Here is a 16,587-nt window from a genome sequence, read left to right as displayed (position 1 = left end):
GCCTCTTAGTACCTGAGGACTTTCCATGTGTTTTCCAATCAGGGATGGGCTTCTCAGAGCAGACATCTGCCAGGTTCACCTACTGGGATTTTAACAGTTCAGAAAGCTACACTCCGCCCTCCCCCTGGACGAGTCTGTCCCACTTCCATCCCTTGATTTGTCCAACAATGTAACCATCCAGTTAAATCCTGAATATTAAACTGGCTCAACTCTACAACAGAGATCACATAGGCCGACTCGAAAATTCTGTTTGGTAATCCGTGGCTTGGGGGCAGCCCCACTTTGCACTGTTCCAAAGCTTGTATCTTTTTTTTTTTTTTTTTTGGTTTTAGGGTTCCTGAGACATCATTCAAACAGAGCCTAATGTCTGAGATCCTCTGAGATGGCTCTGGGTGACCTGGGCCTCTCGAAGATTGTGGTAGGTCAGATTTCATGACCCAGACAGGAGTGGATGTCCATCTACACGGACCTACATTTTGGGAGGGGACATTGAGACCACGAACAATGGGAGATCCTCTGGCATTTCCCACACATTAGAGCTTTTGTTCCACAGGCCAAAATGAAGCATGGTCAGAGTATTGTCATGCTGACCTCTTTCAGCAATAGGTAAACATGGTGGTTTCTTTGGTGCCATCAAACATGATTTCCCTTGTTGTATAGCAAAGTGCAAGGAGAGCTTTAGACAGTTCTACTGAAAATAAATGGGAGCCTCCAAAATTTCAGCTGATGACATACAGTATGGGGGAGAAAACAAACATTATTAAGAAAATAAATAATACCATGCACAGCTGTCCGGCAGAACTGTTAGGAAAAAAAATGGTTGGGCAGGAAGGCAGCTTTTGGGAAGGCTGTAATAATATTTCTCATCTCATAGCTTCATCTGCCTTTGCTATCCCATCGGCAGGGCACTGAAGAAAACTCAGCATTCTCTTTGAAAATGGACAGTTAACAACAGTTCTGAGCAGCACAGTCAGGTCTCGTTCAGAGTGGATGGGAATCTGGGCTGGGCAGGAGTGGTCACACAGCGGCCAGCGGACCACCCCCATGGGCCCCTCTGTGGCGGAGGACAGGAGGGTTACCTGTTGCTCCCGTTCCTTCAGGAGGCTCCCCAACCAGCTCTGCCTCTTCCTTCTAGGGCCTCCTACTGGCTCCCCTAAGTTACTGCAGGGGCCTTGCAGATCCTCTCCTCATTTGCTCCCTGATGGACTCTTACAGTCCTGTGGGCAGCTCTGACGCCAAGAAGGCCCCCACCGCTCTCGTGTGTTGCCCATGGTGGGACCCGTGACATCCGCTTTACACCAGAGTCTGGTTTCTAAGCATGCCTTCCCGGCCTTGCGTTATAGATCCAGCTTCAAAGTGGCGCTTTCTTTTTGGTCAAAGGTTCCTGCCCCTTTCGCAAGTCCCTTCTTCCTGGCTGGTCCCATGCTTCTCAATTCTTTAAGAAGCCATGCTGCGATCTGAGACAGGGGAGAACTGCTTGTTTACCTTGGCTGTGCCTTTAGAATGGCCTCACTCCCCATGTCCCATCCCCACCCCGGCAGACTCCGTTAGGTTCTAACTCAGGGGCCAGCAAACGGCAGCCCTTGGTCTGGTTTAAATGGCCAGGGAGCTAAGAACGATTTTTACATCTTTAAATGGTTGAAATTCACATTTCAGGGTCCACAAATAAAGCTTGGCTGGAACACAGTCACCCTCCCCCATCCATGGACTGTCCACGGCCACTGTTATGCTACTAGGGCAGAGTTGAGTAGCCATGACAGAGACGGGATGGCCCGCAGAGCCTCCAATATCAGGCTATCTGACTATCTGACCCTTTACAGAAATAGTTCGCCATCCCCTGGTCTAAGCAGAGCTTCCCCGCAACTCTCCGGTAATAATTTCCATTTAGGAACCTACAAAGAGCTGCTCGGTGCACATTCTGACCTTGAAGGGACAGATAAGAAAGCACCCATGTCACCGCCTGGGGGATCAGTGCCTCGGCAGCAGCATCTCCCTCTGGATGCCCCCCAATCCCTCCTCTCACCCCGCCCTATTAGTTTATGGGTCTCCCTCATTCTCGTCTAAAGAGCAAAGCGCATTATCCATCCCCAGTACCCAGCAGAGGGCCTGATACAAACCAGCAGACTAGAAGTACTTGCTGTACGACCTCTTCCTGCAGCTACTTTTTAAAACCACCCCACTTGCCTGGAAGGCAGATGAATGATTTTTCAAATGGCGAATACCCTTAGACCGGCTTCCCATTCAGAGGATAGTAACACAGTTGCAATACTTGATGGTGGCAGAGGTGCTTCCCATCGAACAGAAAGTACTGACAAAGAAAGGAATATTCCGACATGACTAGTCTGTATCATTTCAATCCTAGAAGGCACTACAGAGAAAGAATCATTTTGTCTTCCAAGTGAACTGAGGCTTAGAGAAGTTAGAATCTTCAAACCCAGGGCTCGTCTTCCGAGCCTACACGCCTCCCCCTACAGTTACTAGTGTGAATGGGCGCATTTTCTTTAATTTCCTTCTTCAGTGGAAACCACGGACCAGAATCAGGGTGGAATCAACCTCTTCTGCTCTAGGACCCTCCCTGAGCACAAGTGCTAGCAAGTGACAGAACTCTCTGGGAGTCAGGCCAAGTCTATGAACCCCTTCTCAGAAAATGACATGTGCGACTTTATTTGGACATTAAGTAACAAGATCTGGGGGTGAGTCTGATGACAACGTAGTGCTGACTGCCACCGACAGCTTGAGACACTGTAACAAAATCAACTACAGTTTCTACTGATGAAAAAGCCACAGACATTGACCACTGTTGCTTATGACCTATAAACATAGTTAAAGAAGAGGCTATATTTCAGTTACAGTTTGGTGAAGAATGAAGGCATATTTTATGCTGAGGTTCATGGACGCCTTGAATAGAGCTCAGGTTAAGAACCCCGGCTCTAAAAGTAACCTGGGAGCCAGTCCATGCACAGGAGGGATGTTTTTAAAGGTCTAATTAGGTCTCTTGAAAACACAGGTTCCAGGAAAACAGAATTCACTACACAAATTCCATGAGCACCCAAGAATTAAAATCAGAATTCTGGAATGCTCTGCAAGCTGCTCGTGCATGATTTAGACTGACTCTGACTTTCATGGGTAGAATGGTCCGACAAGTCAGGGTGCAGATATGCTTCCACTGACCAGGAAGAACAGAGCCTGTGCCCTGAAATACAAACAGACCGTGGCTAAGATTCCAAGGCTTTTCCCCATGCACACTCTGGCTGGTTAGCATACTGTTAATCCCTAAAGTATTAAGTTTTAGTTATTAAAGGAAGTCACCCAGGGGACTGACAGAGCCATAGAATTGAAATAGAAAAATCTTGGGAGTTAATGCAACCCTGGAATTTTACAGATAAGGAGAGTCAAGCTCAATGAAGAAAGAGAGGTGATGTGCCTACGTGCGACACAGAGTGGGGCGGATTTGACTGATCCTGGAAAGAGAAAATTACAAAATGATGGGATTTGAGCAAATCCTGATCTGAAACAGAAAAAGTGTGTGTTCCTCCCTCACCATCCTCTTATCTAAATTCTGATTTCTCTGCGTATTGTAATTTGATGGACCATTAATCTGTCCTGTATATTTTACTTTGAATATTGAAGTGGATATTTTGTATAAGAGATGAAGTGTCAGAGCTCAGAAACTGGTTTTCCCAACACAATTTAATAAAGTGTGATCTTCCTCTCCGATGCTTTTATAAGTGAAAATTTTGTGTATGTAGCTAATAGTTCAAAAATCAAGAAATACCCATGAAAACTGTTTTCCATATGAAAAGGCAGAGAGTTTACAAGAGCAAGACTTCTTCCTCTTTGTTTGTAGTAACAAAAATAAACCAAAGTCCTGACATATTTGTAGTATTTTTATTCCTAAAGGAAAAAACAGGAACTTTCATTGTACTTTAAAGTTATTACCCCAGATATTTTACCAGCTAAGCAATGTGAGATCAGTCTCAGACATGAGAGACCGCTGCTCTCTCTAGGAAATGCTCAATTAGGGTGGTGCCTCTGAAACACTCAGGGGTCCTGTAACTGATCAGTTTTTCCCAGAGGGTTTCTGCAGCATATAGCCCTGGTTGAACAGCACACATCATGCTCGGATTTTTCCTGTTGCCTGGCTAGTGACCCCCCTACAGGAAGATAACAGACATGCCAGGAGGGCGGAGCAGCTTGCTACACATGTCTGGCTGCTCTTATCAACTTATCATATAAGGAAAGGAAAGTGATTGATTCGGATCCTGACACCGCAGAATCTGGAGGAAGAGAAACAAAGCAGCATTAACACCGGTCTGTAAAGTGAATACAGCCCTCAGGAGTGAGCAGGGTTATTCTTTCTACTGCCATCTGACAGTTCACTTGCAGGACCGACCCACCGGAGGGAAGACAGCATTAACAATCAAGTTCCTGCTGGAAAGGGAGGGAAGAGACTCCCACTGATGGTCCTTAAACCATGGCCGCAGAGCCCCGCATCTGAGAGGGCAGCTTAGGACCGGGATTCCCATGTGCCTTCGAGTTTGCTAAGCTGCTGGTTTATTACCAAAAGAAAGAAAGAATGTGGCAGATTGTTTTCTTTACTTTGAGCTGTGATCTTGTCCTAGCCGCAGCCTATAACAACTTTCGGAGAAGCATGGACAGCGTCGGGAGAAGGCAGTATCAGGTTCAGCACGGAGCCTGCAGCTACACTTTCCTCCTGCCAGAGACAGACAACTGTCGCTCTTCTAGCTCCTACGTGCCCAACGCCGTGCAGAGGGACGCACCACTAGATTACGATGACTCGGTGCAGAGGCTGCAAGTGCTAGAGAACATCATGGAAAACAACACTCAGTGGCTAATGAAGGTAGGAAAAAAAATCATTTTTATTTGGTGAACAACTGTTGAAGCCAGTAAGATCAGCTCGGTTTTAACAACCAAAGGCAATGAGCACAGGAGAGAGATAGATGGTGGCTAATACCTTCGAATGAATTATCATTTCTTTTATTCTATCCCAGGGTGTAAAGTAGTCCTGGGTGGAAAGTGAAAAGGATTATTTGAGAAGAATGCCAGAATCCAGAGAGAAAGAGATCTCCGAGTTCGGAATCTTTATTTAATAAAGTAGAGAAAGTGCACTTCTCTGCAAAACGTGTAGGCTGTGTTGTTTGTGTAAGTGGTTTAAACTCAGTAACACCCGTTACCAGGGATGTTATAAACTGGTTGCAGGCAAGCGGGGTTGGGGGAAGCTGTAAGCAACAGCGGTGCCGGAGCCAGGAGCCAGGAAAAACGTGACAATCATGCTAATTACTGAGACATAACGGATGGAGTAAAGTGCTTTACCAATTTCCTGAATTTATTTACTAAAATAGACTGCGACTCTTGGTAAATGGAAGGAAATTTAATAAAGCAGACTTTACGTTTCTCAGAACCTGAGGGCTTTACCCTGAAGGGTTTGTCATTTTGTAAGTGGGGTGAGTTTTGCAAGGGTCTGAGGGTATGTCCGGCACCCAGCCCCTCAGCTGAAGCCGCAGGCTGTGAAGGTCGCCCCACGTGGGACGGGTGCGCAGGGCATTTGCTGCAGCTCTGCCGGGACGAGATGTTCGCGGGGTTATGATGATACACAGTTTCACAGACATTTCAGAGGGGGTTTAACCCAAACAGGATATTGAAAGCTCAGTTTTTCTTTCACAAGTGATCATTTTCCTCATGTACATGTGGGGGCTATTTCTACAAAACCCAGTCTCCCTGAAATTTTTCTTGATGTGGACTATATATATATATATATTCTAAAGGAGGCTTAAATTGTGGCAATAGATTAATCATTAAATATTATAATGACAGTATACCACAGTGCTTACACCGTAGAGAAGGTACTATTTACCAAGCTAATTCACTTCATTCAAGACCTTGCCCCAGAAAGAATTTTCAGCCTTTCATTTCCCCATAAACTTTGTTAGGATACTTTATCTTAACCTTAGAATAGATCATGTCTCCCAATCTGTGTTCCTCGTTAGCTGTCCTCTTCAGAGAGGAAGGACCACGTTACGACTGGCGTCTAAGCCGGAATGAATGAGCGCCTGCTCAGCACCGCGTTCGCTGAGACCAGAGTAGCTGCTGCAACGCAGACACAGAAAACAACAAATGCCCACCAGGAAGGCCTGCTGTGTAATACTCAGCTCATTACTAATTATCTCTGAAGGCACTGGCCCTTCTGGGCAAATTCTCCCCCAGGTTTTCCTCTTTTCCAAAGAAGGTCCCTGGGGTGTGCACTTTTAAAATCTTCAATAATTCATACATGTGCATAAAAAGAAGCTGCTTATTCACAGATGTACTTTTATAAAAAGTACACAGCACACAGGTTCAAATACTTGGAAGACAAAATACGTGGAAGACAAACTGCATCCTAAATGCCTGCTCACTCTGACATCTTATTTAATTTTAAATTGTCATGCTCACGCTGAACCACCTCCCTACGTCCACACTGTGGTTATGCCAGGGCTAATAGCCACAGCGAGAGATGAAAGATACATCATACATAGTAAACATCCTAATCTGCCCGACTGGTACATCCTCTCTTAAAATAAATAGTCAAGAAACCTGGAAGAATGTTTTGCCAAATGCAAGATTGTTAAATTGCATTTGCTTAATGAAGCCCACAGTTAGTATACCTGAAAAACTCAATGGTCAAGGCTCCTATTTCTTTCTTAGATAAACAACCCCCTTCTCTTGGACCTTTGAGATGCTGTTTAAAGAAGGAAAGGGACAAGAAATTCTACATGAAGAGACTACCATTTTTTCCTTTCCCGGTTCAATTAGTAAATATTTGAACAGTGGCACAATGGCATTTCTAAATTCTTTCTTTAGCTATCTGCTAAATTATCACCAAGAATGACGTCATGTTTATCTTTTCATTGGCTCAGCACCTGTTCACCTGGCCTATCTGGGTGATGTGCACCTGAGAGTCTGTGTCCACTCACTCTGTTCACAGGCTTCTCGTTTGGGAATGAAAGCAAAAAAAGCAAATATGAAACCTGTTTAAAGTAGTTAAATGTAACCTCTCTGCTTGTTTTTTATTGCTGTGTTTTGTCACCTGTGATAATAAACACTGCTTTTCTCATAAGAGAAAATAATATATAATGGGATGATAGATAACCCACAGGATTAAAGGTTCAACACCACAATCTAACACGTATTGCTAGACTATCCCAGAGAGAAAAAGCACAATTCTGTGTTTTTCATTGTTTCTCGTATTTCCTTTTCTTTAGGGCTTTTTTTTTTTTTTTTTAATGGTTTCATATTTCCTTTCTTCCCCTGATCCACACTAAAAATCAGAGGGGTCTGTGGGGGGTGGCAGGGTGGGAAACCTTTAAGATTTTAAGAAAACTTGTTAAGAAGGAAAATAAGACCAAGTTTCTGGTTAATTTCAGAGCAGATGACTAGCAGTTCATCTCCTGAGTGGCTAGCATCCCCTAAGGAGCTTGGACTAAGAAAGCTGTTTTACAAATCATCAAAAGATGCCACACTGCCCCTTTAATCTGCCAGGCAAAGGAAGTGTCAGACTTCTGAATGAGTGCAGAGTAATATGAATGGAACAACACAGGGAGGGCTCACTTTCTGCTCAGTGGTTAAACAAGGATAAGATAAATGCATGACAGTTTACCAAATACACCACGATGACCTAAAAAAAAACATTCTATGTCACATTCCCTTGCTAATCCTGCAACTATTCTAAACCTCTGCCCCAGTGGTATTAAACTCACTTTATAAAAACTGACAAATAACTTAGCAAAGTGGATTTTATCTTGCCTGGAGACCAAATGTATTTTTTTTTTCCGATAAGAGGAAATAAGGAAAGGAAATAAACAATTATTTCACACTGATGAATACCTCAAATTTATAAACAACTGCAAAGCCTATTGTGCTTTAAAACAGAATGTTTTGAAAAATAAAGCTAATGCCTATTAAACTGATGTAAACATTTCCTCTTTTTTTTTTTAATGAAAGAAGCACAGGGTAGGCACTATAAACCTGAATCTAGATTTTTTTCTCTCTTTAATAATAATATATCCTTTTAATAAGGTAGGAAGAACTACTCTTCTTCAGTGGATGTATAGGGGACAATGCACTTTTGCTGCTAAAACAAAATTGCTGTCAATGGGAAACACCGATGGTGAGAGGTTCAGGTGCACGGAGACCACCAGCCCCTCCCCCATCCCTGCGTGGTGGCGGGGATTGAGGGGGAAGGTGGAGAGGGAGTGTGTGTGTATTTTATCATTGTGGCTGCAAAACACTCCTTAGCTATATATTCAAACAAACAAATAAACCAGAGCTTGGTTCACTAAAGGAAATAAAAAAAAAAAATCCTACCATATCCATAGCCAATGGCCCTAGTGCAGGACTGGAGCAGAACCACCGATCCTATACTGTATCTCTGTATCTTGAATCATGAAATATGTGCTCAGTATTAGCAGCAAATTTTGTGCAGTCAGACAAGCTGAATAAAGCCGCTATTTCAGATGGCAGGGAAATGATTACTATTGTTATTTAATTATATACTCACATCATTTTAAGAAGGAATGAAGAGATGATTAAAGTTTCACTATGGGAAAGGAAGGACAACATATTTAAGTTTGGAAAATGCAGGTATAATATAATGTTTACTATGTATCATGTAAAATATATAGTACAATGTGTGCTTACTATGTATATTATGTAAAACATACTAAATATTTGGTATACATAGGATATATTGTTTATGTAATATTTGCTTTCCATGGTCAAGTAGTCTCTGCTTATTAAACAAAGCTTCTGGCATGCTGAACGATGTAGGTACCACACTATGGGGAGATGACTATTTGCTTGCAGAGTCTAGAACTAGGAAATGGAGCTGTACACAACTTCCATAATATGTTACTTCCTGTTTAGACACTAGGTAATCCAGAAAGTCTCCATACTAAAATTTGAAAAATGGTTTATTTTCATCAATGTCGTTCTTTACAGTTTACAAACAGGTTGTGATCCAAAAGTTTATCTGTAAACCAGTGGCTGTAAGCCAGGAATATGAAAGGGATAATGACCTTGTAAATGGTGATCCTATGCTCAGGCTGGCCCAGAGTGCTGGTTTTAATCTATAACTGAGATCTTGTGTATTTATAATTGAAAAACAACAGTTTCTATCAACCCTACCACCATATGGATAACTTACAAAAAAAAGCAAAAATGTTATGAAAGTTAACATACGGGCAATGTAAAATAAACAAGTCAAACCATTAAAACAGTAGAAAGTAGGAAGTAAAATTCTCCCTCTCCCTAATCTTCAGCTTCCAGATGAGCACTTAAGAGACTTATAGTAGCTCTTTATTGTAACAAATTTAATATGAAAATGCATGAATTTCCTTCTTCTTAAAATATGTGCGGTGGCATTATACCACTGTGACATGATCAGAACCCTTGTCTGGATCATGAATGATGTGGAAAGAGGTTGAAAGAGGTTTTATTTAGGGAAAAAGCAAAATTTGGAAGACTGAGGTAAAGGAGAAGATGAAGTAAAGGAGTGTGTGTGCCCATGTGTGCATGAGAGACAGAGACAGAGGCAGAGAGAGACAGAGACAGAGAGGGAAAGACAGAGGCGAGCGGGAGAGACACTACCTACGAGGGCTCAATCAAGATAAAGAAAAGGGGCAGTATTATTGCATGACTGTTTTGACAGAAGAAAGGTAGTTAATATTGCCCCATATTCTGGCCACCAAATGACACCATGGCCTGCACAGCACTGTGGATTTCCTGAATTGAGACCTAGAGGGTACATGCAATGAATCATGGACATGTATAGATTTTCCAAATCAGGAGCTCATGATTTGCAGAACATCTGTATTATTTAATGACAATGACAACTCTGCAAACTATTATCTATCTTAAAATATACATATATATATATGCTTCTTACATACATCTATACCTATAAAATTTTTTATTAAACATAAAATAAGTTATATATATATATATATTCTTTTCACTACATCCTTCTTTGACTTGAATGAACCTGACAATAAGATTTTTCTCCTAAATTATTCTAGAATTCTTCTGATAAAAAGAGAGCTACTCAACTTCCCAGTCACACTTTTCTCACGAAATAGTATTAGTAATACAGGCATTGGGTATTGCTACCAGGTAGCCCTGAATCACTTTAAAGCACTTTCCACACCTTAGCCCATCATTTTGTCCCAAGGCTATCTCTAGAACACAAGCATGGGAGATATAATCCTATCTATTTTTAATCAGTTACAAACATGGGTCAAGATAACATCAATGTGCTTTGCAGTTTGGAAGTCTTGTATGGATTACCTAGAGAGGAAAACAAACACGGAAAGGGCATGTCCATCTCCCCCTTTGACAAAAAAACAGAATTTTCCATGGGGCTGGAAAAACTACAGCAAACTGTTGGGAGAAGTGTGAATGAACATGAATATAGTGTTATTTCTTAGTCCACTCTACCCCCCCTACTCCTTTTGGGCAGGAGCCATTAAAGTTCATTTATTTGTTCAACAAATATTTATTGAAAGCCTCCGTGTGTCCGGGCAGCATTCTAGCACTTGGAATAAATCAGTGAGGCGAAGTCTAATGACCGAGGGTCTGGCTCTGGTGGGGCCTTGCTATGTTATAGATGGCACTCCGGGCAGGACGTGTGTCCCTAGGCAGGAAGCGCTACACAAAATAAATGAGTGACAAGAGAAAGACCTGGTAAAGGAGATCCAGAGTGGGGGAGAGCAGGGGTGGAGCAGGGCAGTGTTACCAGTCTGGCCACTGCACTGAAACCTCTTTCATAAAAGGAAAATCAATGCAAACTCCTTCTGAATGGTCATTTTTCCTTGTCACCAAAGGGATACACGGTCATTATAAAAAAAACAGAGCATACAAAGGATGCACAGAAGATACAAACTATGCATAATTCCATCATTCTGAAATGACCATCCTCAGTATTTAGTGTATATAGATGCATATATGTAGGATTATTTTACAACGTGCTATATATGTTGTAATATTATATACACTTATACATACCTGACAGCTTGTATTTTTCTTATTAAAAATAAAAAAGAGGGGCGCCTGGGTGGCTCAGTTGTTAAAGCGTCTGCCTTCAGCTCGGGTCATGGTCCCAGGGTCCTGGGATCTAGCCCCGCATCGGGCTCCCTGCTCGGCGGGAAGCCTGCTTCTCCCTCTCCCACTCCCCCTGCTTGTGTTCCCTCTCTCGCTGTCTCTCTCTCTGTGTCAAATAAATAAATAAAATCTTTAAAAAAAATAAAAAAAAATAAAAAAATAAAGTAGGTCTGAGAGGTTAAGTAACTTGGTTGACATCCCAAGTCAGCAATAAGTAATTCCCACCACCTACGAGTCCTGCCTCTGACAAGCACGAGGCAGGCGTTCCTGGGCAGACCTTCGCACCCGAATGCCAGAGCACATCAGCAGGCTTAGCACATGATGGCTAGTGAGCGGACAACCTCGTTATCCAATGTTTACAGGAAAGATGTGCCATCGTTTCTATATGAGAATGGTGCCAAACCTGCTAAGAAGAAAAAAATAAAAAGCAATTGGGAATATCCTGGGTATAAAGTAATTACTCAAAATTCCAGTTTGTGTTTCAGAAGAGTAAAAACAAATTCTGTGATAGCCAAGAGGAGGTATATATGTGCACATTCTCACACCCTGTACATACGGTAACAACCCTTTTCTGGATGTTGCCTGAGCACGACATCCTGAATTTCGCTAACACTTGGAAGTTCAGACAAAATTCAGTCCCAGGAAAGTCATGTGTGACCTGCTCTGTCCTCTAATTCGATTTTAAAATCATCCAGCATTCTACAGATAGGTATCACCAAAAATACCTTGACGTCAGCATGGTATTAATGTTTACAATGAGAAATGATCAGTGATCTGATATAATCAAAGATGGTAAAAAAAATTTTTTTTTCACAGATAGTGTTTTAGAATAAAAGTTTTCTACATTTACTGGGGTTAAAATGACTGTTTTATGTATGCTTTGGCAATAAAGGGATGAACTCTCCTCCACCACCTGAACTCTGAGTCAGGTATGCTAGCTGTCTGCAAATTAATATTTTAAGTAGATGTTTGCCCATGAAATCACCTTTCTTTCTTACCCTAATCGTGGCACGCACCAGCTGCTGGAAGATGTGAAACCTGTTAAAATCCCCTGAGGAGTGGGCCTAACCCTTTTACCATCACACCTCCTTCGACCAGATACAAGCACTGCCTTTGCCATTCAACTAGAGCCTAATTAAAACCCCTGGGACCAGCCCCGGGGGGTCTGGGGCGGTAGTTACTTTGCTCCAAGATCAGCCTCAGCCCTCCCTTTGAGCGACTTTTCGGAGCCCATGAATTGCTTTTGAAATCTCGACAGGAACCTGACAACTTAACACTACAATGCCTTCGCACCCAGTACTTAATATTTAAAAAACCAACAAATCAAGCCAACTAAATATACACGTTAAGAATATAATCTGATATTTATTAATATGTCACGTTCCATTTTTCCGTGGATGATGGTGATTTTTAAGGGAAGAGATGTCAAGACACACAGGTCTTAGAAAATACACTATTTTATCATGTTGACACAGCTTCTTTGAGAATGCATCATTTTATATGTGATTTTTTTTTTTTTTTTAGGTAGAGAATATCAAAGTCTTAAAAGGAGGCAAGCGTTCAGCCTCTCTATTTCTCAGTGTTGTCACATTCCGTGTAGGCCATATTAATACTTGTTCACATATTAGCCGTGTGCTCCATATGAGGTTGACTTGATGTGCTGATTAGCCTGGTGACAGAACCTACCCATCGTCTGTCTTAAGTACTCAGTATTCCAGGATGGACACTGGCATCCTCATTATGATTGTTCCAGCAAATGCCAGCAATGAAGGGTAAACCTGAACTGTGCAGTAGCTTTTGTATGCCACTAATTAACACTTGGTTCTAGGCTCAAGACGCTCCACCCTGGAGGTTTCTACTTTGGCAGCCAAAAGCACATCTTGGTAGTTAGGTTCAAAGCGAAAAAGAAAAAAAAACAACAAATAGTGTCGTGAAGTTGTCTCGTTTCATGAATCCCCAACAAGGAGGCCATACTCTTCGGTATAACCTGATGAATTGTGTGGGACTCCGTAAAAGACAGTGAGTCTGACAGTTTTTCTGTTCCAAGACATGGAAGAGGGACATGGGGGCCATTATTCCCCTTTGTCTGAGGAGCCTCTGAGGAACAAGGAAGAGATGAAAAAAACTGAGCCCACTTTAGGGGTTCCATTTCTGGCCCAAGCCAGCCCCAGAAATTCAGCCAACTTAGAATAAAGGGAATGACATGTTCACGTTCTCCCGAATTTGGAATAAAGCCATTTTATGTGGGGGTATGTGGGTGGCTCAGTTGGTCAAGCGTCTGCCTTGGGCTCGGGTCATGATCCCAGTCCCACATCGGGCTCCCTGCTCAACGGGGAGCCTGCTTCTTCCTCTGTCCACCCCCGGCTCCAGCTTGTGCTCTCTCTCTCACCAAAATAAAAATAAATAAAATCTTAAAAAAAAAAAGGCATTTTATACCAAAAGAAGACATATCTTGGGCACAACTATTCAGATTCAAAGAAATCTAAATATAAAATAAATCATGTTTACATGTGAAGTCAATATATTATTGATAGACAAGTACACCTTTGAAGTTACTTTCCTGGGTTTTGATGTCTGCATGTTTATTTTATTTTTTTAAAGATTTTATTTATTTATTAGAGAAAAAGAGAACACGAGTGGGGTGAGGGGCAGAGGGAGAAGCAGGCTCTCTGCTGAGCCGGGAGCCTCATGCGGGACTTGATCCCAGGACTCAGTCCTGGGACTCTGGGATCAAGACCTGAGCTGCCGGCTTACCTGACTGAGTCACCCAGGCACCCCTGGTGTCCGTATGTTTAGTCAACTATATAACCCGTGCAATCTGAAGCTGCAGAATACCAGTTTTTTGTTGTTATTTCCTTCGTTCCTCTTTTTATGTAGTAAAAGACTTTAAAGACTTATTTTTTAAGAGCAGTTTTAGGTTCACAGCAAAATTGAGCAGAAGCTACAGAGACTTCCCATATGCCCACTGCGCCCACATACACGCATAGCTTCCCCTATTATCAGTGACCCCTACCAAGTGCTCCATTTGTTCCAACCGATGAGCTTACATTAACCCTTACCCCCAGAGTCCACAGTTTACCTCAGGGTTTACCTGGTGCCGTGTGCCCGCAGGTTTGGACAAACGCACCCACTATTACAGTGCCGGCCGGAGTATTGTCACCGCCCTGAAACCTCTGTGCTCCAACTATTCATCCCCCCCTGCCTCCAAACCTCTGCCGACCACTGACCTTTTCACTGTCTCCATAGTTTGTCTTTTCCAGAACGTCACATAGTTGGAATCATGCAGTATGTAGTCTTTTCACTTAGGAAGTGACCTTTTTCTTTTCTTTTTTTTTTTTTTAGCATGATTAACTACGTTTGTTTAGTGACCCCTTGCCTTATTTAACTAAGTTAACTGGCTAAAACCCCCACCGCGCACCTTCAGAAACATAAGGCCACAGCAGAGACTTTAAGGGATTATGTGTTTCAAATAGGGTGATGAAAGCAAATCGAGCTGGAAACTGTTAAGAAGCTACACTATTGCAGCAATTATAATTAATTTTAATAACAATACCAGAAACACAGTTAACAGGATCTGCACTAGCTCTGACATTCAAGATTCTAAGTTCACTCACTCTCATCAGGTTAAATGATCTGACCTCATACCTTTGAGTGGTACACTCAAAATAATGAACTTCCTTTCAACATGGAAAAGGACCATTGCCAAGTGCATATGTAAAGTGTCTATACCACATGGCGGGGTGCCTCTCTAGAAACACCCTGCTCTGAAATTGTCCACGACCTCTTCTCCTATACCACCCTGCTTATGGGGCTCCAACATGCTCACGAATAAGGCTATGGGGCCCGTTAAAACAGTCAAACTTTATTAAGTGTATTTTTTATCACTTCAGCTTCCAATAAGTTATAAGCAATGCTGCCCTTCTGAGCAGGCATTCTGGAGTTAACTCGTCAACCCACATGTCTGGGTAAAAAAGATTCAAAATTCCTAGGAGGTATTATTTCCTCTGGGCTCCTGTAAGTATTTTCTCTGCCATTAGATTTGTGGAATCAACATACTATCAACTCTTGGTTGTCTGCTGGATAATTATAAACATTAGTCTGAAGATAATCGGAATATTCCTTTGAGTTTTATTAACTAATATCTAGTCTTTGGAATCTTGGAAAATTATTACATACAGATGTAGCTTAAAACTTCCCTAAGCAAACTGGTCTTCTTAATGAGAAATTCTGGTGCAAAAATGCTGCTAGAGAGAAGATATTTTGCTGAATAACATAATCAAATTCTGACCACAAGCTAATTATCTATGCTTAACCTTTGGTGCATGTATATGAAATTCCTTATTTTTAGTTACTAAGAAACAGATTGTTAGATTCACTAAAACATTTTTAAAACTCATCCAGATTTAAACTTACTAAAGTGTTACTAACAGGAATTCCCAATCAGAATTGGTTTTAACCTAACCATAACAGTAAAACAGTGCTCTTAAAAGCACTGATGGCTGGGATAATTGGGTTATAAGTTAAAGAATCAAGATTAATCAGAACACCATTCCCTCAAATAACCATTGGTCATTTTGTCATGTGTGATTAATTGTCCATATTTTCAACTATGGTCCCCTTCTGGGTTAAAACACAGAAAGGCACTTTCCCCCTTTGGTGGTGCTGTGTAGTCGTTGCTGTCCAATGAGAGGGGGCAGCGATCGTCATCATGACGGCAGCTGGGACACGTCCCAGGTATGACAGAGTGACAGCCTGCTGAAAGTAGATGCTCTCTTCCCCCTTTACAGAAAACACTCAGGCTCAGAGAGCTATCAGATGGTACACAGCGGGCAAAACCACAGTCAAGTTTCTTTATTTCAGAGCTCCTTATAATAACACACATTCTTGAAAGATTTAAATGGAAGTCCACGCATCTTCTCGTGTGGGTCGGGAGAGCTGGTAGGCTTCGTGGTGTTTGCCCGACACCTGCCGTGCTGACACGACATAGGACGATCACGCAGAGCGTGCCCACACCACAAGGAAGAACAAATACAGGGAAGACGGGAAACAGTGAGAAGACCAATCTGGGTGGATCTTCTTGCTTCCATCTTACTGCTGGAGGTGTGCTGAGATGGGAAGTGACTTGCTGGGCTCCAGAGATACCAGGCTGCCAGCAGACCCAGTACATCTTTCAAAGCCCTTCAATCAACAGCAGTGTCCCACCTCCTCCCAAGCTTTGCTTTCTCACTCTCAGGACTGGAACCTACAGTCATACGAATGGTAAAATCCACATGACTTAAACATTCATACGACGCACACACGGTAGCTGCCACCCTTTGGCATCAACAGACACACATGCATCGTAACAGCAAGATGGCAGCCAGTGAAGTTTGGAGACAAATGACACATACTTGGCTATGTTCAGACAAAGGAAGGGATTCGTGAATAAGCAAGGGC

At 42.3% G+C, this 16,587-nt stretch overlaps 2 protein-coding genes across 6 annotated transcripts in view; one reads left to right on the top strand and one right to left on the bottom strand.

Annotated features, from left to right (window-relative positions):
- Window positions 1-16,587, bottom strand: part of MCPH1 (microcephalin 1) — a 249,919-nt gene that overhangs the window by 69,991 nt on the left and 163,341 nt on the right. The gene's annotated exons all lie outside the window — the stretch shown is intronic.
- The window catches only part of ANGPT2 (angiopoietin 2), a 53,331-nt gene continuing 41,320 nt past the window's right edge, over window positions 4,577-16,587 (top strand). For all 4 annotated transcript variants that reach the window (XM_088021361.1, XM_028099838.2, XM_028099837.2 and 1 more), the window contains exon 1: window positions 4,577-4,861. In XM_088021361.1, the coding sequence (XP_087877487.1) occupies window positions 4,577-4,861 (285 nt within the window). The remainder of the gene's footprint in view (window positions 4,862-16,587) is intronic.

This window comes from Eumetopias jubatus, unplaced genomic scaffold (assembly GCF_037043125.1).
Source record: "Eumetopias jubatus isolate StellerSeaLion01/CBP00866 unplaced genomic scaffold, mEumJub1_p1.0 scaffold_2, whole genome shotgun sequence".
NCBI classification, from domain to species: domain Eukaryota; kingdom Metazoa; phylum Chordata; class Mammalia; order Carnivora; family Otariidae; genus Eumetopias; species Eumetopias jubatus.
Note: the sequence above shows the minus strand (reverse complement) of the source record. Positions and strands in the feature narration are given on the sequence as shown.